Raw genomic sequence first — 23,364 nt, forward strand, 5'->3', positions numbered from 1 at the left:
CACCTGCATTTTCCTCCCTTCCTTAGCGGTGTGCTCCAGCCTTAACCAGCTACGGAACTTTCCAGAACCTCGGAGGCTATCTCCAGCTCACTGTGTCTGTTCCTGCTGTTCCCTCAGCCTGGAATGCCCTTCCCTTCACTGACCTCTGGGTGTATCAGGGGCCCCTCCGGAGGGCAGCGGTCAGTCTTGTCTTTGCTGGTTGGTCTCCCCAGCCCGACAGGGACAGGCATCAGCTTCCACCCCCCCGTCTCTATCACTGGCACCTGGTGCTGGCTGGCAAGTGCCTCTGACTTGCTGTCTTGAGACAGGGGTGTCCCATGTGGATGGGGGTCCCGCCCCTCGAGGCACCGCCCCCACCCTGTGCCCATCCAGGGCCACTGCTTTCAGCAGGCGGTCTCCCCGGGCGCCAGCCCGTGCCGTTAGAAATGACACACGTTTATGAGAAGCGGCTTTGACCTTCACAAGTTAGGATACACCGACCTTTATTTTTCCGGGCTCCCCTGGGAGCTGACATGACATTGCACTAGTGAGAAAAATGGGGGTTTCCAGTTGCTCAGGCTCTGCTAAATGGAAGGAAGTGCATTAGGTGCTAGAAACTCCCCCTCCCTGGCCGAGCCGGGCCGGTGAGGAGCCGGTGCACGACGGGGTGCGTGGCGGGGGCCGGAAGGATCTGAGTGACACTGACTCACGGACGGGCGTTCAGGACGCACAGAAAGACACAGCCCCACAGAAGACAGGGAAGACAGACTTCGGTGACACCTTCCTACTGATTCGCGAAGCTCTCAACCCACTCTACAAGCCGCCTGCGACAGGCACCGCGCCCCGACCCGCACCCGATTACAGACGCGGACGCCTTTCAGCTGGGGGCCCGGCCGGGCTTCTGCTGCGGAGCGGGCAGGTCAGAAAAGGGGGGGTGTCTCCCTCCTCCTTCCCCAGCGGCCGGTGCCCGCCTCGGGACCACGCACGCACCGGGCTAAGGCGGGCACCACCGGCCACGTCACAAAAGGGCACCCCAAGAGCTACGCTGGGTGTTAGGCTAGGTGCGTGGAAATCCTTTATTCCGCGGCTTTGGCCATCAGAGGAGAATCTTTTCTCTCCGGGATGCGGAAAATAACAGCCAGGCAAACAGTGATGGCGACACGTCACGCATACTTAGAAACGGCATTACGTGGCCGAGGGCTGCCCTTAAGGGCACCGGTGTGGCAGGTGAAAAAGAAGAAAAGCAAAGAAACCCAACAAGGAGCTGTGTGTGCTAGGAGCACACGGGGAAGCGAAACCACACAGGACCGGACACTGGAGAGTAAGGCTGGAGGCGCTCCCCTTCCGCGGGACCGTAAAATGGAACTCTTATCTATGTCGTCTTATGTTGAAGTAGGCTATGCTTTTTAATAAAATAAAAACTTCTGTGTTACTTTAAAGATATCATTTAGGCATCTAGGGGATGATCTGGAAGAAAAATGCAGTGCACGGAGGGCCCCGGCCGAAGGTACCCTGTCCGGTGGACGGTTGTCCCTAAAAACAGACTCGTCACAAACGGCGGCAAACATCATGCACCCCACGCTTCGCTTCGAGCGGCCCTGGGTGCTCCTCAGCGCTCTCCCTGGCCAGGCCTGGCCTGTCTGTGCGCGAGGCTGTGCCTCCCCAGGGCTGAGCAAGCGGGGGAGGGGGGCGGGGAGCAGGCGCTGGGAGCCATAGGCCCACCCACCCGTGATTGTGTCGTGCCAGCGTCTGTCATGGACAGACCTCCTCAAATCCCAAGGCCCAGGCACCTCTGTGCGCCCCCAGGGCCTATCACGGGGGGTGGGGCACTGCACAGGGGTGGGGGGGGGGCGCCACACGGTCAAGGTAAATGTTCCTCGAGCCCCGGGAGCGTCTTTGCAGCCCCTCCGTGATGTGGGTTACACGTGCAGCGCAAAGCAAGGCGTCTGGGCTCTGAACTAGGGGCAGGAGCGTAGCTGGCAGAAACTAGAGGCCGCACGTGCTCTGGAACATCCTCCCGCCCCAACCTCCCGCCCCGCCCTCTCCAGGGGCCCGCCGCCCGCCCGCAGGGACACAGAGAAGCCAGAGCCAGGTGCGGGAGGAGGGGGTTCTGTGGTTCTCGCCAGCTGTCCCACGCTCTGTCGCTGGCACGCTGGAGGCCGTCAAAACAACAGGGCTTTCTTCTTGAGGTCATTCCTCTTCCAGAGGGCCAGGCGGTCGAACTCTTGCACACTCATTCCAAACACTTCCTGGAACTCCTCGGGCGACAGGTGCCTCTGCAAACAAACCGGGAGACCCAGAGAGGAGCGGTTAGCAACTCTGCTGTCAGGCCAGCTCCGTCCGCACGGCCGGGCTGTCCGGAGCCAGGGTCGGCATCGTCGGGGACGCAGGGGGCTCTCCCTGCCGGCCCGGGGCCTTCCAGGTCCCTGATTCCCTCTGCATCCCTGCCGCTCCCACTTAGCAGTGCACATAACCAAGCGCAGGGAAAGACACTCGCTGGGGGACCCGACTGAACAGGACTCAAACGGGTCCTTGCACACCCGTGTTCACAGCCGCGTTATTCGCCGAGGCCAAAACGTGGAAACGACCCGACTGCCCACAGAGGCACGAGTGCATCCACAAAACGTGGTGCACACACACGGTGGGGTGTCGTTCGGCCGTCAGCGGCAGTGGCGTCTTGACTCGCGCGGTAACAGGACGCGCAGCGGGAGGCGGAGGGAAGGAGGCCAGATGCAAAAGGCACATCCTGTGCGGCTTCATCGCTAGGAAGCATCCAGAACAGGCAAATCCTTAGGGACCAGGAACAGATGTGCGGCTGCGGGGGGCTGGGGAGGGACCGGGCTGGAGAGGGCCAGCGTTTCCCTTTCCCGGAGCAGGGCGGGGGGCGCTGCACAAACGTTCCAGAACTAGGTCGAGGCGGTGGCCGCACAATGTGGGGAATCTGCCAGGTGCCGCTGAATTGCATACTTTGAAGTGGTTACGACGGAGAATTTTATGTGACTCTCCCCATTCTTGCCCCAAACGCGTTTTCCTTGACTCTGACACTAAACTACTCATATAAAAGGTTGCGATGATCCCGAGAGGAGTGGATGTGAAGACGTCGGGAACCCTGAGGAGAGCATACACGTCAGTCGTCACCACTCACGGCTTCACAGAGATCCCCGCGTCGTGTGGCAGGGGCGCGGGGTGCAGGCCGGATGCCGCCAAGATCCACAGGACGGGGCTCAGGACACCCTCTGTCTTGTGCTGGGTCACAGAAGGCCCTATTTGTTGGGTCCGGGCCCAGAGTACTCAGGACGCATGCACACGCACACACACACACACACACACACCCCATCAAGCAAGTCTCTGCCAGGAAGAAGCCAGCAGCTGCCCGCTGGTATCTTGAACTTGCAGACTGGAAGGGATCCTGCCAGAAATGAACCACCTACACGGTGTGGACCTGGAGTGCTCAGGAGTCCACAGCCAGCCCGCGGAGATACAGGATTGTCATCGGACAACAGCACCCCTGCTTCCGGGTACCGCATCACAGCCTTCCCGAATACTGCAGGGTCACCGAGATGTGGACAAGGAAGCCAAGAGGAAAAGCATTCTCACTCTTCTCGACACCCACTGGCTGCCTGGACCCAGGCCCCCGGGGGAGTGGGCTGGGCAGGTACCATGCGTGCAGGTGAACAGGAATCAGCTCAGAGCCCCAAGCTGGGCAGGCAACCCGCCTCCTCGGTGCTGTCCTCAGTGCAATGAGCAGGGGGAGGCCTGAGGCAACTGGAGAGGTGCCCAAAGATGGTCCTGCAGAGCAGGAAGGGATCCCAGTGGCGAGGCGGTTAAGGGCCCTTGAGGGGAGCCAGGTAGGGGATACGCAGGAGGGAGAAGCAGGGAGGGGCACAGCACCCTGGCTGGGAAGGTGGGGAGGGCAGTGCTAAGGGCCGAGTGTGCACCTAGCGCCTGGGAGCCTCCCCCAAGCCGGGGCACTTGGTGGGGGGGGTACTTGAGGAGCCACAGACCCCTGACTGCGGGCCCAGGCGGCTCACCTCCACTCTCCGTACCAGGACGCCCTGGGAACTGAATCAGAAAAGCTGTGGTCAGGGAAACACACACCCTCGGGACCTGTACACCTGCCACGTGGTGGAGCAGTGGCAGGAGGGAGGCAGGCAGGCCCCCCGGGGGACAGGGAGGAGCCAGGCTGGAGCCTGCCCACAGGCCACCTGTCCCCAGTGCCAGCCCCCCCCGCCAGGGATGGGTTGGGGTGAGCCTGAGGCGAGCGCTCTCAACCTTGATGATGCCGTCCTGCATTCCTGCTGCAAACAGGAGCCCGATGATGGTGGGATTAGGAGAGAGTAGGGGGGAGGCTACATGGGGTCCCAGCCGAGTCCCCAGCCCCCCCGGCCTTGGCAACCCCCTGGGTGCTCGCCAGAGCTGAGAACTGCCTGCCCAGGTAGGCTTAGTGGCACGGGACCCGGGAGCCCGTATGCGTCACATGCCTCCCAGAGCCCAGAGCGGCTGGTGGCAGCTGGGTTGGGGAACCCTTGGGGTAAGGGAAAGCCCTAGAGGCCAGCAGGGACCCCCAACCTCAGCTGCAGAGCGAGAACGGAACTTGGCTCCCTGAGGACCCGGGAGGGCCGGCCGAGGCTCAAATGAGGAAAGCCCGGCAGGTATCTGTCTCCACCTCCCTCGCCCTACCCCAGCCCCAGCTGTGGGTCCTGAGTGCCCAGCTAGCCTGGATGAATCTCCACTGTTGCATAGGCAACAAGGAGCTGAGGGGCCCTGTTCATTGGCAAAGCAGATAAACTGGCTCCAGGCCGCGTGGCAGGCTCACGCACCCCCTTCACCCTGTGCCCCTCAGCAGGCGGGACATGTGGGGTACAGCTGACCCCCGTGGCCAGCTTTCTGAGCCTGGGCCCACTCCCCTGGCCCTGGCTCCTGAAGCTTCCCCAGGGGGCAGGGCGGCCCGACCACCAGGTGCCCGCCAAGGTCAGGCCTAGCCAAGCTCCTTCCTGAGCCGGCAGGAGGCAAGCCCAGGGCGGGGAGCCTTTCTCGAGGGGTGGGTTGGCCTCGCTCAGGCACAGCCTCACTCCCGGAGCACCCCGGTCTCCCCAGAAAGCGCCCCTGGGGAGGAGGCCATTTTGTCAGCAGGGTGGGGGGGGGCCCTACACGCTTTGCTGGGGGTCAGCCTGCATCTGACCCCCCAGGGCAGCATCCCGAAAGACCTGCAGCCCAGGAGCCGGACATGCCAGGATTCCCGTCTCGGTTCCATCCCTGTCCAGCTGTGCTGAGTGACTTCGCCTCACTTATGATTCTGGAAAATGGGAACAAGCACGTCTGTGCCTTCATGCGCTCCTGGAAGGCCGGCCCCCCCTCACGTGCCCAGGCAACTCCCGCTCACTCCTCAGACCTGGCCTTGGATCTCAGCTCCTGCGGGAAGCGCCCCCTGACGGCACCCTCACCGGAGGCTCCCAGAGCCCGCAGGCCTCTTTGCACGGTGTGAGGACGCACCCCCAGGTTCAAGCTGCTATCGTGACGTCACTGAGTGCAGAGTTGGGAAGAGGGACCAAGTAGCACGGGGTCCTAAGACGTTCCTCCTGTACAGGTGCGGTCGGTGTTCGTAACCTCGAGAGCGTGGGTGATAGAAAATGTAGTAAAGGAGCCAGGAAGGGCTGAGTTTTGGGTACTTAGCACCTTTGCTTTAAATAGAATTTATTACATCCCAGGTTCACTTGGTTGTCAGTAGAGGCTGGGCTTAATGCACCGCATGCAAAATTCCTGAAAATGAAGCAATAGGAACAGCCTGGCAGGTGCTGAGCGCCCCATACTGTGGTTCCCTCAGTAACGGCCACCCCGGGCAGAGACGGGGACTCCCCAACCTGTGCCCAGGACCCAGCGCAGGGCATTCGCAGGCACCAGTGGGCTGCAGGATCTCTGGGGGTGGGTGTGTGCAGGCTGAGCTCGGTGCCTGCTCTGGGCCTGTCCTTTATTCACTGGTGGGGTGGTGGGGACAGCTGCCGGGACACAGAAATAAACCTGACCGGGCCGCCCTCACCCCACAGTTATCTCACACAGGTGGGGAGGCAGCTCAGAGAGCAGTTTGGTTCCTGTGGGAGCCCCGGGACTAGGGGTGGCCCAGGGGGGCCTTGTCCAGGAGACACCCGTGACCCGGAAGCCTCGATGCCTTCTGAGGCATTAATGATGTTTCTGCTGGCATCTCATAGCCAGAAGGTTGTTTCCTAAGGGAAATGGACCTCTGACTTCACTCTGTGACCTGGACCGACCAGGGGAGGCTTCCCGAACACGAGACTCATACGGACTAACCACCTGCTCCCGGCAGGAGGAACAGCCCGCGACCGCTGATGCGCGCACACGTGTTCTCCCGTGTTGCTTCGCACAGAGGGGAGGGCGGTGATCAGTATGCGTGTACAAGGCGCAGGGGACTCGTACGGTCATCTCCCGTCTGCAGAGGCTGCAGACCGAGCCGCAGACAGGGGATGCCCCTGTGTCACACAGCCCGCGATCGGCGCGCTGGCACTCCGAACTCCGCCCAGGGGCCCAGGGCTCTTCCCGAGGCGCCAGAGCTGTGTGCCCCCCGCAGCACTGCAAGACCACCGTGCAGCTCAGCCAGGCAGGTCCACAGAGCTTCCCCCGCCGGAAGAAGGGCCCCCCGCGCAGGCCTGCCGGCCCCGAGGCCCGGACATCCGCACCACCGCTTTGTGGCAGAAACCCCCAACGGTTTTGCCTCACAGACCCTGTGTGACGTTGGCCAAGTGGCCCATCCCAGTAGGAACACGTCACTCATACACCCTTGGTGTCACGCCAGGGAGCTCCGTGGACACCCTGGGCCCAGGTAGGGACCCCGGTTAGGCACGCAAACCCCACAGTTCTCCTGCACTGACTGAGGACCACGGGCCAGGTGGTGGTGAGAGCCTTCACCACATTCGCTGCCACCCCCACACCCTGAGACTCTCGTTTCATTGCCTCAGGAAACCCAGGCTCAGAGAGGTCCTGTGCCTCGCCCAAGGTCGCACAGTCAGGAAGCCACAGGGCCAGGCCTAAGAGCCCGGGAGCCTGGAACCAGGCCCGGTAGCCGGTAGCCCAGCCATGCTGCCTCCGCTCCAGCAGGGTCGGGCTACCCCGCGTCCCCCACCCTGCTGGGACCAGCCTGCCCCTCCTCTAGCCTTCCCCTCAGCAGGGCACTTCCGGCTGCCCCTCTCTTCTCCCAGCCGGCTGTGCCCCTGGGAGGGGCCTGGCTGACCCTCGCCTGCTCCTCCCACCCCCCACCACCCCGCCCCCCACCGGCCACTGGTGTGGGCTGACCCGGTGAGATTCAAGCCCCAGGCCTGCGAAGCCTGCCATGCCTGGGCCGGAGGGTGGGCCGCTTTTCTCTGGAGGACTGGGCTCCAAGGTGCATTTTTTTTTTTTTTTAAGTAGGCTTCATGCCCAGCACGGAACCCAACGTGGGGCTTGAACTCAGGACCCGGAGATCAAGACCTGAGCTGAGATCAAGAGTCGGATGCTCAACCAACTGAGCCACCCGGGTGCCCCTCACAGTACAGTTCTGCTCAATCCCACGGCTTAGCCTCCAAGAAGAGGGGCCCCTACTGCAGAGGGGAGTCCCGCTTAGGGGGGCCCACACTCTGAAGTTTCAGCCCCTTAGCGGGAAGCCCCTTCTAGTGGCATCGTCGTACCATGGCACCATGGCCATCACGACATCCCTATTGCAACAGCATCATCGTCATTGTGACATCACCATTGTAACGACATCACCATCATCATGACATCATCAGCATGACATCATCATCATGAATCACCATCTCAATGACATCATCAGCATGACATCACCATCACGTCATCGTCACCGTGACATCACCATCACTGTGACACAGTCGTCATCATGACAATGGCTGCCACCGTGTGGGGAGTGCTTGCCTGTGCCAGGGGTCTCTGGAAATGCCCCACAGGCAGTCACATGACCTTGCCCAGAGCCCATGCCGTAGGGAAGAAACGGAAGCTATGCTGGGCAGAGTGACGAGGCTGTCAGGTGGCCTCAAGGTCCTGCATCACCGTCAGTGTGTCCTTGCCCACCTCTCCCACCGCCACTCTGCTCCATGGTGGGTTCTAGAACATTCCAGGCTCTTTGCCACCCTAGGGCTTCAATCCTCCTCATCCTACAGGTCCCAGCTCAAATGTCCCCTCCTCCAGCAGGCCCTCCTAGGCTGCCCTAGCTGATCAGGCCCCGGCTGACCTCACGTGGCTTCCGGCTCCACGAGGGTGGGCACGGGCCTGTCTATGCAGCCTGGTCTCCCACCCTCTTCCAGGGACAATCCATGTTGGCCATGCACACTCCTGAATCTAAATCTGTGTTCTCACGTCCCTGTCATACTGCCTCCCAGCTTCCTCTCCACTCCATCTGGGCTGGTTCCACCACCCTACCCTACTCTCCCCTGCCATTCCCTCCTCCCTCCCCATCCTCCACCCCTGCGATGGCCTGGCCTCCAAGGACTGCTCATGCTCGGACCCGGGAGGCCCTGCCTGGAGTCCCAGCTTCTGGTGCAGCCCCTCAGATGCACCCCACCCGTGAGTATCGCCATCAGTCTACATCAGTCTATCAGATTCTCACCAGACCGGTTGGATGGGTTTAAACAAAGGAGGTATTCTTAGCACAGGGTCCTTATTTTTCAGGCACATTCCCACTTGGGCTCTTACTGTTGGAGCAAAGTAAGGTGTGCATTTAGCCTCAAGGTCTGGTGGAGGCAGTCAAGAAACCACAAGACTCCCTTGCAAGGAGCCACTCCCTCCCCCACCCTGCCCCCCTCCCCGCGGACCTGAGTACTCGCAGATCCCAGAGGTGTTGAGTCAGGAGGACCCTCCAGTGACTCATCCAGCCTGTTGGAGGCCTTAAGAGCAAAACCAGAGGCTTCTCGGAGAAGGAATTGTGCCTCAGAGTGTCAAATCCCGCCTGGGACTCCAGGCTGCCCTACAGATTTCAGACCCTCCAGCCCCCGCCACAGCCACGTGAGCCAATTCCTGCAAACGTGCCCGTGTCCGTGTCTGTCTGGCTGCTCACCCCTTTATCTCCCACAGACTCCGTCTCTCTGGAGGACCTTGGCTGATATACCGCCCTCCCTAAGGAGCAGAACGTCCCTCGACGTGCGCTGGGGAGTCGGGGCACGGAAGAGAGGTTAGCAATTCATTCTCCGGACTGGAACCCAGGAAGACGGCACAGGGCACCGGCTCCTATGCCTCAGCCTGAATCCCAGCTCCGCCTGTCATGAGCGTGGCTGGGAAGTCCTCGAGCTGCCGGCCAGCCCCGGGACCTCCTCAGTGGCCACAGCATCGCGTGGTAAAAACCCAGTGGGCCAACGTGCCACGTCCTTGGAACAGCGCGATGCAGAGTCGGGCGGGAGAAGTACTTACTAAATAAACCAAACCCGATACATTCTCCAAAGTCCTACTTACTCCCAGCACGGGGCCTCAGGAAGGGGTTCCCGTTCTCCTCCTGGTGGCTGGGCCTCCGCTGACGCCCCCTCCCTTCACACACAGCCACCTTGCTTTTTCTGAAGTTCTTAGCCATCATTGTGTCGGCCACTCTGTAACCCTCGTTTCCACGAAAAGCGTATTCTAATCCATAGTCATCTATGTGGCTCAATCTCAGGTTGGTGAAGTGAGGTGATGTGGAAAAAAAAAACTGACTCGTGCCCACCCTGCACCTGCCTGGGGCCTGTCCCCAGGAGGTGTTTAATGACTACCTCCGAACAACAGAATAAATTCTCAAACCAGCCAGCACGATCGGCACAGCAATGTCATTTGACAGGGGAGAAGTCGGGCTCAGGGTGGTGAAGGAACCCGCCTGCGGTCACATAACTAGACATTACGGAGACTGAATTCACACCCAGGTCATCCCGACCCTGGGTGAGCTCTCTCTCCTCCAGGACGTGGAGACGGACGGACGAACAGGATGGTGATGTCATTTGGCAAGTGCCAGGCAGAGGTGTGCGGGGAGGGGTCTCAGGATACTTGAGTCTTTCCCAGGGACAGGCAAAGCTCCTTCCACTCAGACTGGAAGCTCCGGGAAGCGGACCCTTGGAGGGGCACCGCCAAATCAGGAAGGGCCCGAGGTCCTCCCAGGCACGAGGCCCTCGGGTCCTGGGAACCAGGGGCCAGACCCTCTAGGACAGAGAGCCCTGGATCTCGGGAATGGCGTTCAGCCAGGCTTCAGATGGGTGTCCCTGGAAGTCTGCCCGCTGACCCCTGCCCTGCCCTCTGCGGGAGGGGTGGTGGGTCACACGGTTCATCTGACAGCACTTCCAGAGCCGCAGAGGGTTATCGTCCCCCTGCATACGTCACCAACATTTATGGAGCACCTACTACATGCTGAGGGCAGCTACGTGGCACCTTTCGTTTTCCTGGGCTAAGCATCCTGAATTTCCCCCGGCCAAGCCTCGTAGTGTCCACCATCATCGGGGTCCGGTCTCACCGCGCTCCGAGTGGCCGCCACCCCCTCCCGACACCCTGGAGTCACGCCAGATACGCCCGTCACCCCACAGTGCACCTTCCATCACCCGGTCCTGCTCCCTCGACCTCCCGAATAGGGCCCACTTCTCAGAATGACACTGCCACCACCCTAACCAATATGCCAGCATGTCTTGCTTGGAGGACGCAGTCGTCTCCCAAACGGTCTCCCTGCATCCCCACAGCCAACCCAGGCCTCACAGAGCAGCCCCGCTGATGCTTTCAGTGACAAGCCTAATCAGGTGGTTCCCCCACCTAAAAGCCGTTGCTCTTAAAACTAAAATCCAAACTGCTTCCCATGGCCCAGGGCCCTGAACGGCCTGGCCCCACCCTTACCTTCACCCTGCTCAACTACAGCCACCTGAGTCTCCTTAAAGTTCTTGCTCAAAAAACCCTGCTTCCTCCTACCCCAGGGCCTTTGCACACACAGTCTGTGCCTCCTGGAATTCTCTTCCTATGTGCCTCCCTCACCTTACAGACACGCACACACCTCTACAGACACAACACTTACTACATCCGATTAACTTCTACCCGTTTCCAAAGGCTCACAGGCCCACATTCCTTCCCGTTAAACCCCTTATCTTGGCGTATAATTACATATACTCATTTGGGTTATCGGTTGATTGATTCCGTCTCCCCGGTCAGACTTACTCTGGGAGGGCAGAGCTCAGGCCGGGTTTTGCGCATCACACACATCCCAGGACCCAGCTCGGTGCCACATACTCACCGAACGCTTGAGAGAGTCAGCTGAGCGCTCTGGCGGGAGGGGGCGAGAAGCCGGCGGAACAGTCCGCCTTCCAGAGACGGACCCTACAGAGATGTGCCGGGCTCGCCAGCTGTCCACCAGATTCACCCTCTCCTCTCGCTGGGCACCCAGCACGCCCAGCCTGCCTTGCGTGGCGCTTGGCCACGTGACCGAGCCACGGCTCGTGGGGGCGTGAGCAGAAGCCTGGCCCTTCGGACCCTCCCATGTGTGGATGTGGGACCATCATCCAGCCGTTTAAAAGGACGAGCAGATCTACGTCCACCGGCAGAGAAAACGTTCACGTCAAATTGAAAAGAAAAAAGCTGACCTCACACTGCGTCGACAGCATGTACCTACTCATCACAAACAGGACTCGGCCGTCTCGGGGGTTTACGCAAAAAGAGATTTCCGGAAACATGTCCACCACGGAGTTAAGGGGAGTTATGACTCGTAGGGGGGATTTCCGTGTGATGTCTGCATTCTTCTTTGTATTTTTCTGAAGTTCTACAAGAGTTAGAAATTGTTCTTACGTTAAAAAAAAAAAAAAAAAGCTCGGGGCGCCTGGGTGGCTCAGTGGGTTAAGTGTCCGACTTCGGCTCAGGTCCTGATCTCGCGGTTTTCGGGTTTGAGCCCGCGTCGGGCTCTGTGCTGACAGCTCGGAGCCTGGAGCCTGCTTTGGATTCTGTGTGTGTCTCTCTCTGCCCCTCCCCTGCTCACTCTGTCTGTCTCTCCCTCTAAAATAAAATAAACATTAAAAAAAAAAAAAGAAAAAAAATACAGCTCCCTCCCCCGCCATAAAAACATCAGGGTCCCCCGTGTCCTGCTGGGATGTGGCCCCTCCTACTCCACTCCCACTCACCTCCCAGCTCCGAGCCCCGAAGAATGTGGGACGAGCCCCACTTGTGGTAACAGTCCCAGTTTGCCTCCTGGCTGGGCTCAGACGGGGAAGAGAATGATTACAGAGATGCACCCTTGGATGTGCTCTTGGAGACTGGATGATTAAACTCAACACCAGTCCTCAGAGTTTGTTAAAAGGAAACATTTATAGCTATCAACCGCTATTTTGCCCCTTTCGTGCCATGTTTAATAAAAAGCAAAGGGAGGCGGGCGTCATTTACAGTGCACCCCAGTCCCAAGAGGGAAGCAGCTAGTCCTAACGCTGCTGAGCCAGGAGCCCCAGGCATCCTGTTCTGAGCTCAGCTCTGTGGTGAGGGCAACCAGCCCACAGGGCTTGGCCCTTTAAGGAGCAAAGACGCGCAGCAAACAGGAACCCTCCAGGCTGGGGACGTGACCGCACAATTAACAAGGACTCCACTCAGCAGGAGCCAGAGAGCGTGTCCCCTGCAGAGAAAGTGGGGATTGTTAAACGTGAGCCCCTTGCGGAGGCTGCCCAGGACCCTGTCTTCCCCACAGCAGGCACCCCCATGGCGTGAGATGGCCCTCCCGCATTTGCAGCTTTTGCCTGTGCTCTCTGAGGGCCCCCACGTCCCGGGAGCCGCACCGGGGACTGGGGGCTCCGCGGCTCCCCTCCCCTGGACTCACACACCAGCTCCCAGCTGGCCGCCCCTGACCCCACGGGCCACCTGAGCTTATCCCCACAGGTCAGAACTTTCTACACATCTTTGCTTTGCTGTGGGGTAAGGTCCAAATGTCCTGATAGATGGACAGTCTCCTGAGAGAGGAGCTCGTGTGTCATTTGGCTTTGTGGTCCTTTGCCCGGCACAATGCCCCGGTGTCCTGGATGATGGCAGGATTTGGTGGGTTCGCCGCGCTGCCCGACTGCGGCGTCCGTGGGCTCGCCGGGCCGCGCTGTCCCCTCCTCCCCGGCCTCGGCTCCCCGCCTCTCTGCAGGCGTCTGGCCCTAAGCTGAAGTACCAAGTCCCAGAGCTCGGAGCTGTCCCCCTGCTCCAGGGCCGGCGGCCAAGCCTGGCCAGAGGGGACATCACAGTCCCCCGGACAAGCTGGTCGATTCAGGGTGGTCAGATCACCCGCCCAGAGGCGGAGATGAGGCTAGGACTTTGGAGAAAGAGGGAGAGAGAGAAGGAAGGAGAGGGGGGACGGAGCACACTGACCTCTTCTCTGCAGACTCTGAGCCTGGGAGAGGTGAGGTCAAAGTCGGTCTAGCGGCCAGGACACAGGAAATACGGCCAAGAGACTGCAGGAGAGACGCTGGGCCCGAGATATGACTGAGCCACCCGGAAGGGACCCATCAATCCTATGAGCTGGTAACCCCCTTTCTGCCTGAGTCACGTGGGCAGGCTCTCGTCACTCGTAACAGAAAGCGTCGGCACGATGTGCCTCCCTGCAGGGCTGCAGCCACACCGCATCTGCGTAGCCCTCACCGCCACCACTATTCCCCCCTGCAAGCGATGCCGTTTCCTGGGCCCTGGGCAAGGAGCCCAGGGACCCAGGCGGAGGACAGCAGTGTCTTCATCGTCAAGGCTGTGCATGGAGGTCTGTGCCTCATCAGTCTCACCGAGAGGGCTCCCTTCTTACCCAGGGCACATCCTGTAGATCCCCCCTTGAAGCCTTTACTTGGGGTTCCCGGGCCCAGACCTATGTTCTCCCCTCTTTGCAGGTGAGAATCTCGTCCCTCCTTCAAGGGCCAGCTCAGTGTTTCCTGCTGAGGAGTGGACGTGTCCCCACTCCCCACCCAGCTCTCCCCACCTGGCCTCCGTCCATCCCATCTTGGGTGGCCACCTGGCCTTCTCCTGGCAGCCCGGCTGAGCCCGCGGGTGTCACTGGGTGCCCCCCGGCTGCGTCCGGGTCCCTACTACTCCCTCCCAGATGGGCCGTCTGGCGGGTCTGCACATACACTATGCCTGAGACGCTTCCGGGACCTACTCTGTGCCCAGCTCTGGGTCACCGATGGGACAGGGGGCCCTGGGCCTTCAGGAGCCTCCAGACCCCACACTCCCAGCAAAACGGATGTTAACAGGCCACAAAACATCTGTGACAGGGCTCAGGAGGTGAAATTCACTGGATGGACGTTAATTACTTTGTAGGACAATCGTGGGGATTAAGCCGCTAGGGACCACGGCTCATAGCAAGGGCTCAGCAAAGATTATCTAAACACCTACTCCGTGCTGACATCCCGTTGCTTTTTTAAACCTACACCTGCTCCCCACAGACCGGCCTGTTGTTCTAGATCGGTGTGGACGTGGTCAAACGAGAGGCCGTGGATTACGACAGCCTTCTCAACACCAGTGCTTGGGGAAAAGACGGACACTACTGACTCAGCGCCCCTAGAAACAGCAGAGCCCTCTGCAAAGCCATCTCTTCGGGGGCACGCGCCCGCCGTCCTCCAGCCTTTCAGACAACGAGGGGCCCTGGCCCTGAGGCCGCGGCGGGAACGCGCGGGAGGGGGCCGAGTGTTGACAGCAGGGACAGGAGTGAGCCCAAGGGAGGAGCCCAAGATCCTTGGGACGGGAGGAGCCCAAGATCACCCAGCCGGAACGAACGTCCCGGCCGGAGACGCCCTCCTACCTCCAGTCTCGTGCGGTCCACATCTCTGGGCAGTTTCACGCGAATTCGGTTTGTGACAATGAGGGCGTCATAAGGGTAGATCTGTCGGGAGAAGAAACCACAGGTTCACCCCAGGAAGCGGGCGCGAGCCGGGACCGAAGAGCCGAGCCGAAGGCCAACGCGAAGATACATACTTGTGTCTGCATCTGACATACACATTTCATAGGAAAGCACAACAAAAGGAACTTTTAACCTGGGCAGGTGCGGCCTGGCACGAAGCGGTCGGCGTGGCAGCGGGCGGCCCCTCTTACCTTGTATTCTGTAAGAGAAGGAGCAGAGACCACAGGTGGTGGTTTAGGAAGCGTGGGAACTCATCCCAAAGGTGGGAGCAGCCTCCCATCCTGGGGACCCCCCTCCCCGCCCCCTGCAGTTGGCTGCGCATGCCCGCCTCCCACCCCCGGCGGCCTGCACTCGGGGGTCTAGTCCCCCAGGGAGCAGATTCTCCAGAGGGAAACCGAGAGCAGGAGGCATGGTCAGGAGGCTGGAGGCCAGACTGGGAGCCGGACGCAGTGCTGTGTTCCTCGGACGTGGTTCTGTCTGCCTGGCGGTCCGGGCCACCCTGAGAAAGCTGCCTGCCTCGATTCACCCACCTGCGGAGCGGGCATTCCGGGGTAGACGTCTTGGGGGCACTGCTTACCTTCCTACCCCCTAGGTCCTCCTGTTAGACTACTGAGTTCCGTACGCTTTTTTAAAGGCTTTTCCACCAGACTAAAATCGTCATGTCAAAGAACAAACTCGTATGGATGGGAGGGCCTCGGGGACCATGCAGAACCCACAGAAAGCAGACCTGGGTCACAAGCTGGTCTTGGGAGGGAGGCCCCGACAAGGGCCTGGGTGACAGGGGACGGTCCCCAAATTTCCCGGCATGCCATGCGACATCCTGACATGCCAGCTCTGAGCCCGGGAGCTTGGAGAGCCACGTGGGGGGGGGGCCGGCTGTGACACCCCATCGCTCCTCTGTCTGTTGTGAACCCCCCCCTGAGGGCACGCTCCCTGTCTTTCTTGGGGTGACAGGGGTGAGCGGCATGGCCCTGCGCGGGATGGGCTCCAACTTAGCAGAGCCCCCGGTCAGGCACCTGCCATATGAACAGGGTCACTCCAGGAACAGCAGCCTCCCAGGTTTGAATGCCAGGAGGCCACACAGCCAGCAAGGGTGGGAGGCAGGAGGTGACCCGAATCCATCCGGCTCAGACCCCAGAGGCTTTTTGCTGTGACTTCCTCCCTTACTGCCCCGAAATTTGCCAGTGGGTGTTTGGCTTGTCCTCGGTGCTGGTACAGGAGGGTTAGTCCAACACAGATCTCTCTCCCCAAGGGACCAGAGAGACAAACATATCAGGACAGGGTCGGCTGTTCTCAAGGATGCAGAGAAGGGAGGGCCTGAGGTAGGGGAGCGGGGCATCTGAGGTGGGAGAGAAGAGAACCAGGGGAGCAGGAGAGGGAGCACCAGGAGCGAGGGGAGCCCCTCAAGTAGGAGCGGGAGCACTACGAGCCAGGGGAGCACCTTCGGTAACCTGAGAATGGAGGTAAAGTGCTCCTTGCGTGGACACGCGCCCTCCCTGATCCGCCCACCGCACGATGCTCAGAGCCTTTTGCCAGCTGGCCCTGGAGGGGCCCGGGTCAGGATGACACTCATGGAACCGTGTAAGTGACCCCTGCCCCAGCCAGGGACCCACGGGGGTCCCCGCGTCTTGTACCTCGCGTGCCCCAGCTGGCATCCGGGTCTGCTCCACAAGGGGCCAGATTGGCGTTCTGGAAGAGAAAGAGAGAGGGCGGCAGGAGGCAGGTTGTAGGGGCGGGTGGCCGCGCCTTGGTGGTGCTGGCCCAGGTGGGAGGAGGGCGGGCAGCCAGGAGCCCCCGGTGCCACGGCTCCAGAAGGTCCTCCCGCCCCTTCCAGGCCTGCGCGGACCCTGCCTGGCCCGGCTCTCCTGCCGCCCTTCAAGCCGTGCCCGCGCACCTGCTCTCTGGGCCCCGCACAGCGCGGAGACCGGACCCCGAGGGCCCCAGCGCTCCCGCGTGCCGGGCCGGCACAGCCCCTGGACGGAGCCCTGCGTGGGGCACTCAGGTGGTGACATTCGGAAAACACGGGCCGCCCTCCCTGCTTCGCGGCATTCATCGGCAAGCTGGCATTTCGGTGCATCACGACCCCGCAAGCCCACCTGAAAAACTCATCCTGCAACGGCTGAGGAGGGCCCGGGCCCGCAAAGTGGGTGCCGAGCCCCTGAATCTCTACCCCCGCCTCCTGCGCCTGGTGTGAGCCCCGCCAGTCGGGCTGAGCCGCTCGAAGGACACCGCTTCCTCAGGCCCAGCGCCTACACGGGGTCTGACACGGGCTGGGCGCTCGCGGCCGGCGCTTCCGGAATTGGGTGCAGGGGTTGACCTTCAAGGTGACCGCTTCGCCCCGGACTGCGCCACGGGGAGAGCGCCTTCGGTGCCGCTTCCTGCCGCGGGCAAGTGGCGGTCGAGGGGCAGGCGCAGTCCCGGGGAGTGTGGGGGCAGAGACCAGCCCGGAGAGCCCCCAGCCCACGGTCCTGCAGCCCAACAGGGGAAACAGGGGTGGTGAGTCAGGCGGGCACGAGTGGGGGCCTGGGGCCAGTCTCCGTGGAAACGGTTGGCGTTTTGTTCACCACGAATTCATTTGGATTTTAAAAGGCACTGCATCAGGGGCGCCTGGATGGCTCGCTCGGTCGAGCCTCTGCCTCTTGATCTCAGCTCGGGTCGTGACGGGAGTGGTTCGCGGGTTCGAGCCCCGTGTCAGGCCCTAGCGCTAACAGACCGGAGCCTGCTTGGGATTCTCTCTCTCTCTGCCCCTCCCCTGCAGGCGCTCTCTCAATAAACAAACAAACAAATAAATAACATCTGTGATCAATCACTATTTAAAAAAAAAAAAGAAGGCATCGCATTGGACCATTATTTACTTTGATGACCGAGCCTTTGGGCAGGTGCCTCACTGGCCTCACGACCCTGAGCCAGGTGCGTTCGCCTCCACTCCCTTTTACGACCATCACAGAATAGTTCTCCTTGGGGGTTTTTCCTGAGACGTTTTCTCAGGACACCAGGAAGCACCCCCAGGGGGCGCCTGTCTGGCTGGGGAACCTCTTCCCGCATAACGCAAGGCAAACCTGCGTCCCTTGCCTTCGCCCGGCTGGCCTGTGGTGCGGAAGAGAAATGCCTCCCCCTAGTGCCCACTGCCCTGCATCACAGGCCCCCGCCGCCGACCTGGGCAGTTAGAGCCCCCTTTCTCAGCAGCAAAAGCGCCCTGTGGTCTGCCAGGCTCTGAGACCAGACAGAGACTCCCAGGAGAGAGGGGTGGAGGGCCGGGGGCCGCGGATCAGTCCACAGCAGGGGAAGAGCGGTCTCCCCGTGGTCCTCCAAGCGTCTGAGATCTTCAAGACCTCCCTGGTGCGAGGGAGTCTCGTGGTTACTCCTCCAGAGACGGGGTGGCCAGGGGAGCCCCGGGAACGCGATGCCAATAGGCACGTCCCTGGCTGATCCCCCTACGGGTCTCAACAGAGGCCCCAGGGAATTTAAAGGCAACCAGTTAGTAACCCCTCCCGCTGGCTGGAGTCTCCGTGTGCCAGCCGCCCTCCAGATACATCCCACAATCTTTGCCGCCAACCCGGGAGACGGGTACCATCACGTCACGTTATGGACGAGGCTCAGAGAGGTCAAGCAACGAGCCCGAGGTCCTACAGCGAATCCACAGAACTGCGACCGTTTCAACCCACGTCTTTCACTTCTCAAACATCAGACCGCAACTGGTAGCAGTAGGAAAGGAACGGTGGCCGGTCACCGTTATTTTCCGGCTGAGGCTCCTGTCGGTACGTGTCAACAGCCACCCGTGTGGGAGCAAGAAAGGGCAGGGGGCTTCTGCCTTGATGACGACTCCCTGTGGGAACCGTGCCGTGGAACGCACGGAGGAGAAGACGCCACCTGCTTGAACGGTCGCGGGTCCTCACGACGCCCTTGAGAGGCAAGGGTGGTGTTTTCAAAGACCAGGAAGGAGAGCCTCAGGAAATGCGAGCGGGTGGCCCGAAAACGCGCCCGGAACCGGTGGCAGAGCTGGGGGCCAACCGAGGGCTGACCGCGGTACGTGTGCTTTCCAGGGTCACGGCTGGAAAACCTGAGACTTCTTCGCCGAGGTTTTCCTTGTACACAGACGTTTTGGCACACGCTTGATGGACACGTGGAAGCCTGATTCGAAAGACACGCTTTCCCCCATAGACCCCCTAGGCTGCTTGCCGTCCGCACTGTTCGCTTGTGCCGTTCGCTTCCCGTGCCTTTTTGGTTCGACGGATCCACACGTCTGATCTCAAAAGCCATGTTCCAATCGCCTGCCGCCCTGTATTCTATCCGGGTCTCCGGCACTGCCGGGTGGCTCAGGGCATTTTCACGTACGAAGGCAATAGCTGCCTGACACCGGGTGTCCTCACAAACTAGCGTCCCCTCTGCCTGCTGTTACTACAACGTGACAGCCTCTGCCTTCTAGTCGGAGAATTCAGTTACGCTCCTCGTTGCCATCAGGTGGCCGGCGGTCGTTCTCCTAATAGCAGACCAGGCGGCACAGTGGGAGCCACGCTGCCAGCCACAGGAATGGCCACCAGTGGCCACTGCCCTGGTCCTTCCACGGAGGTGACCAGCTACCACAGGTAGGCTTTGTGGCAGGCTGCTTATCAGGGTATTTTAATGAGCCTTGGGACACGGGGTGGTGACCCCTTGTGACAAATCCCTCTCAGAGCAAGAACTAGAAACCTCCGTCTCCCCCTGATGAACTTGAGTTCCTTCTTCCCGCCAGATGAGAACTACACAGCCAGTCCCGTTTGCCTCTTTGCCCTGGCCGCTAGGAAGCTCAGAGCTAAGCTTCAGCAGTTTTGCTCATACCAGGCTCTTCTGTTTCTTGTATAATCCTGGTACGTAATTTCTTCCATACTTTTCTCCTCTGCTCCCTTGTGGTTGGCGGTCATGGGTTTTTGGTCTGAGTGCACCTGTGCTTTGGAGCCCCTGCTCTCACTAGCTCTAGGAGAGGGAACGAACATTGCATCCATGCTGGGGTGTCTGGATCAGCCGTTCCCAGCTCTTTTGGGGGGTGGGGTGGGCGTGTGACGCCACAGCCTTCTCTGCAGGTGCTGGGGCATCAATCCGGGTCATTCCAGCATGTACCAAGGAGGGCATCTCCCCAGAGGATGCACGGCCCAGGCACCGATGAAGCAAGACCAGAGTGCGGAGAATTCCTCTCTTAACGAGGGCAAGTCCCAGGACTTGGCTGGGGGGGTGGGGCACCTTGGCATGGCCTAGCCTGTGACCACCGCCCTCGTAGGCCCCCGAGCCACACAAGAGCTGTTCCACGTGTGCGGAGAACGTTCTGGGATGGTTTCCCCACCACCTTCAGGACGCCTAACCCCGAGCCCGAGGGTTTACATCTCCCGCCCACCCCGTGCCCTCCCCGCCGTCCACTGAGGATAAAGGCTGGAGAAATCCTTAGAAGGAAATTCAGGGAAGCATGCCGCATGCGTGCGCCCTGACTTGGCCCCTTCCAGAACGCGGGTGCGGTTAGTGGCAAGAGGGGGTTCGCTAGAGTCAAACCATGCAGAGGTGCCTGGGCCCAGGACAGACACAGCAGCAGGTGGGCCAGAGCCTGAGGAGGACAGAGAAGGCGGAGAAAACGCCCGAGGCATCCCTGTTCTTGGATCGTCCCGGCAGAGTCTGGGACCCTGGATGTGAGGTCTGCCCTGGGGGACCGGGGGAGGCTGTCCCCAGCATTATGCACTTACTGCCAAGACCACTGCAGGGTATCACAGGGGGTGACTTCTGAGCGGCTTCTCTTGCGGAACGACTTGCCTCGGTTTTAGACAAACGTCCTCAGACAACAGAGGCTGCCCGACCGCGGGTCTCCTGGGGCTATTGCCGGGGGGGCGGGGGGGGGGCTCTGGTTCCATCACACCTGCCCCACCCCAGTCCTCACTGGGGACTAGTGAAGCCACAGAAACAGCAACAAAAATGAGCCCAGACCTCCCGTGGGGACAAGGCAGGTGCCAAACTACCCGGGCTCACGTTCCCATGTCCCAAGACTGGGAAAACCGGACGAGGAGGTCAAACCAGCCTTTAGCTGGGGGGCGGCCAGAGAAGCCAAGGACACGGTGTGGGAGCCGATAATGATCACAGGTGGAAGCGGCACCATTAGGGATGATAACGGGGATAACAGTCACAGATGCTAATGACACCACGAGCGGTGACGGTCCTGATGGTCACGACACCCCAGGAATGGACGTAGGTCCTCGGTTCACGTTGCTCGTGAGCCAGCCGACCCTTTAAGGTCCTTAATAGGCTCTGGGTCACAGAAGAAGGACGTGGGCCAGGAGGGGCCTCAGAGGATCTGAATACTCTGGGTGGCCCCTGTCTCCCCCTGTCCCCACACACTGAGGTCTCCTTGGGAGCCGGGGGCCGGGTTCAGAGGGGAGGGGGGTGTCCCAGTTCTGGTCTGGCCCTGGTCTGCAGGGGGGACAGCAGGGCCCCTGGGGACAGCAGGCAAGAGGTGGTGGGCGAGCGGGGTCCCCGGGCCCCTCCTTCTGGCCGTGTGGGCCCCGCGCTCAGGCTCACGGCGGGTGACGGTTAGTGCACCGCGAGCCAGGGAGGGGTCGAGTACCTACCCGGTGGTCCAGGCCATTCTTTCCGTGTCCTGGGAGAGGGTCAGATTTGGAATAGGGGGATCCTGAAACAGACACAGCACAGCTCTGTCACGCACGCACGCAGGCTCGGCCAGGCAGGGGAGGAAAGGCTCAGCCCCGGCCGGCGGGGCTGGGTGGTGACACCCAGAAAGGCCCCTGAAGGTCACGCCCCACCCGCCTCAGTCGTGGCCTCTGTCTCCAGGGCGCTGACTGAGGAGGAAGCCAGCAAGGGCGTGATGTCCCTGAGCCCGCCTAGGACCCCAGGAACACCCTGGGGCCCAGCCCTGGTCCCGGTGGGCACCTGTGTTCTCTGACGGCCTCAGGCCTTGGTGCCACCGGTCCCCCAGGCCGCGCTCCTTGCCTGGTGGACCCGGCGAGCTGGGGGCAGAGTCAGGACCCCTGTGCAGGGTAGGGCTGTGCCCTCCTGTCCCAGAGGCCGCACACGGAGGCCTGCCACCAGCAGAAGGTGGCAGGAAAACTATTTTATTTTTTAAAAGACCTTAAGCTGTTTGCAGTTGTGGGGGGGTCCCATTAAAAGCCTCATGTCCAGCTTCTCTTGAAGCAGAAAAGGGCTGGCCTGAGACCGTGGGACCCCCACACCTGCTCCACCTCCATGGCTCACGGCCCCGGCTGCCCCGCGAGGGCCCCGGGGTCTGAGATCTCCCAGTTACGCCCCTGCAGCACGTGCCCGGCGAGGGCAGCACGGAGGCTCTCTGCGACGTCCTTCTGGCCGAGAGGGGAGTGTGGGATGCGTCCTGAAGGCGAGGACGGGTGGCAGAGCCGGGCCACCCCCACTCTGGGGGAGCACCTTCAGGAGGCTTGTCCCCGGTCCCTGCGGGCCCTTAACGCTCAGGGACCACGTCTGCTCCACCCGGGGGTCCTGGCTCCCAGCACCGGGCCGGGACCCAGCAGCCCAGGCAGCAACGTACCCCGGGAGCCTCCAGGCTGCTGGGCCCGGCGGGGGGCGGAGCACGTCTCTGTGTCCACAAGGCCGTGTGCACGCCGGCCCAAGGGCGGAGGACAGGGCCTCGGATGAGCTGGGTGCCGCGCGCAGAACTGCCCACCCACCCACTCCAGGACGGCCCTGCTCTGAGCAAAGGACGCTTATCCAGATGCCCTCGTCTCTGGGAGTCCTCGCCGAGTCTGTGAGGACAAAGCAGACATTCTGCATGCACGTGGACACAGGCAAGCCTGTAGGCGATGCCTCAGCTGGGGAACCGGTCTTGGGGACGTGTTTGCTCCCGGGTGGCCCGTGGGAAGGCCCTGGATGCGGGTCGGAAAGGGCCTTTTGCCACATCGAGGGCAGGGTTCTCAAGCTTCCTTGAGCAAAGGCGCCCTCTCGCCACGCGAGATTTTACACACAAAACAGGAGGAAGGGGAGACAGAAGTGGGGTGAGGGGCGAGGGGCCAGCCCCACTCTTGCCGTCCCTCTTCCTCCCAGCCTCTCTCAGGCCTCCTCCAGGTCCTCAACTAGCTTCCCATTCTACAGAAGGCGAATCGAGGCTCAGAGATCGCGGAGGTGGGGAGAGGGGGGGTGGGGGGCTGCCCGAGGGCGCCCAGCCCCGTGATGCAAATGAGGCCTCCCGACTCACAGTCCTGGGGTCCCTCCTAATTTACGCACAGAGCCAGGCACACTTGGGGACGTGGGGCTGTCCGGTCGAGGATCTGAGGGACCCTCCACCGAGACACAGGAGGCCCTCATCAGCCGAAGATGCCGGGGCAGTGGTTCTCAAAGTGGGGTCCCTGACCAGCGGCATCGGCTTACCTAGAACTGGTGAGAAAGGCAAGTTCTCAGGCCCCGCCCCCGACCTCCTGCATCAGAATCCAGGGCTGCGGTCCCGTGAGCTGGGTTTTCACCAGCCCTCCGGGGCGTCGTGACGGGCACTACGGTTCGGGAAGCACGGCTTTAGGGCCTCAAGAACAGCAATGCCCTCACCTCCAGCCGTCACCTGG

General features: G+C 61.3%; 1 protein-coding gene across 18 annotated transcripts in view; it reads right to left on the reverse strand.

Moving 5' to 3' along the window:
* Positions 1–450: 450 nt before the first annotated feature.
* Positions 451–23,364, reverse strand: part of ABLIM2 (actin binding LIM protein family member 2) — a 142,283-nt gene continuing 119,369 nt past the window's right edge. For 16 of the 18 annotated variants that reach the window (XR_008421864.1, XR_008421862.1, XR_008421873.1 and 13 more), the window contains 5 exons: positions 21,394–21,455; positions 16,444–16,498; positions 14,943–15,008; positions 14,711–14,791; positions 451–2,255 (listed from right to left, as the gene is read on the reverse strand). Coding sequence is in view for 2 of the 18 variants with exons in the window: in XM_053901738.1 (XP_053757713.1) it covers positions 2,142–2,255; positions 14,711–14,791; positions 15,001–15,008; positions 16,444–16,498; positions 21,394–21,455 (320 nt within the window). In the remaining 16 variants the exon portion in view is untranslated. The remainder of the gene's footprint in view (positions 2,256–14,710; positions 14,792–14,942; positions 15,009–16,443; positions 16,499–21,393; positions 21,456–23,364) is intronic. The other 2 variants (XM_053901738.1, XM_053901735.1) reach the window with 2 other exon arrangements.

This window comes from Panthera pardus, unplaced genomic scaffold (genome assembly GCF_024362965.1).
Source record: "Panthera pardus isolate Hobbes unplaced genomic scaffold, ASM2436296v1 HiC_scaffold_13, whole genome shotgun sequence".
Taxonomy (NCBI): Eukaryota; Metazoa; Chordata; class Mammalia; order Carnivora; family Felidae; genus Panthera; species Panthera pardus.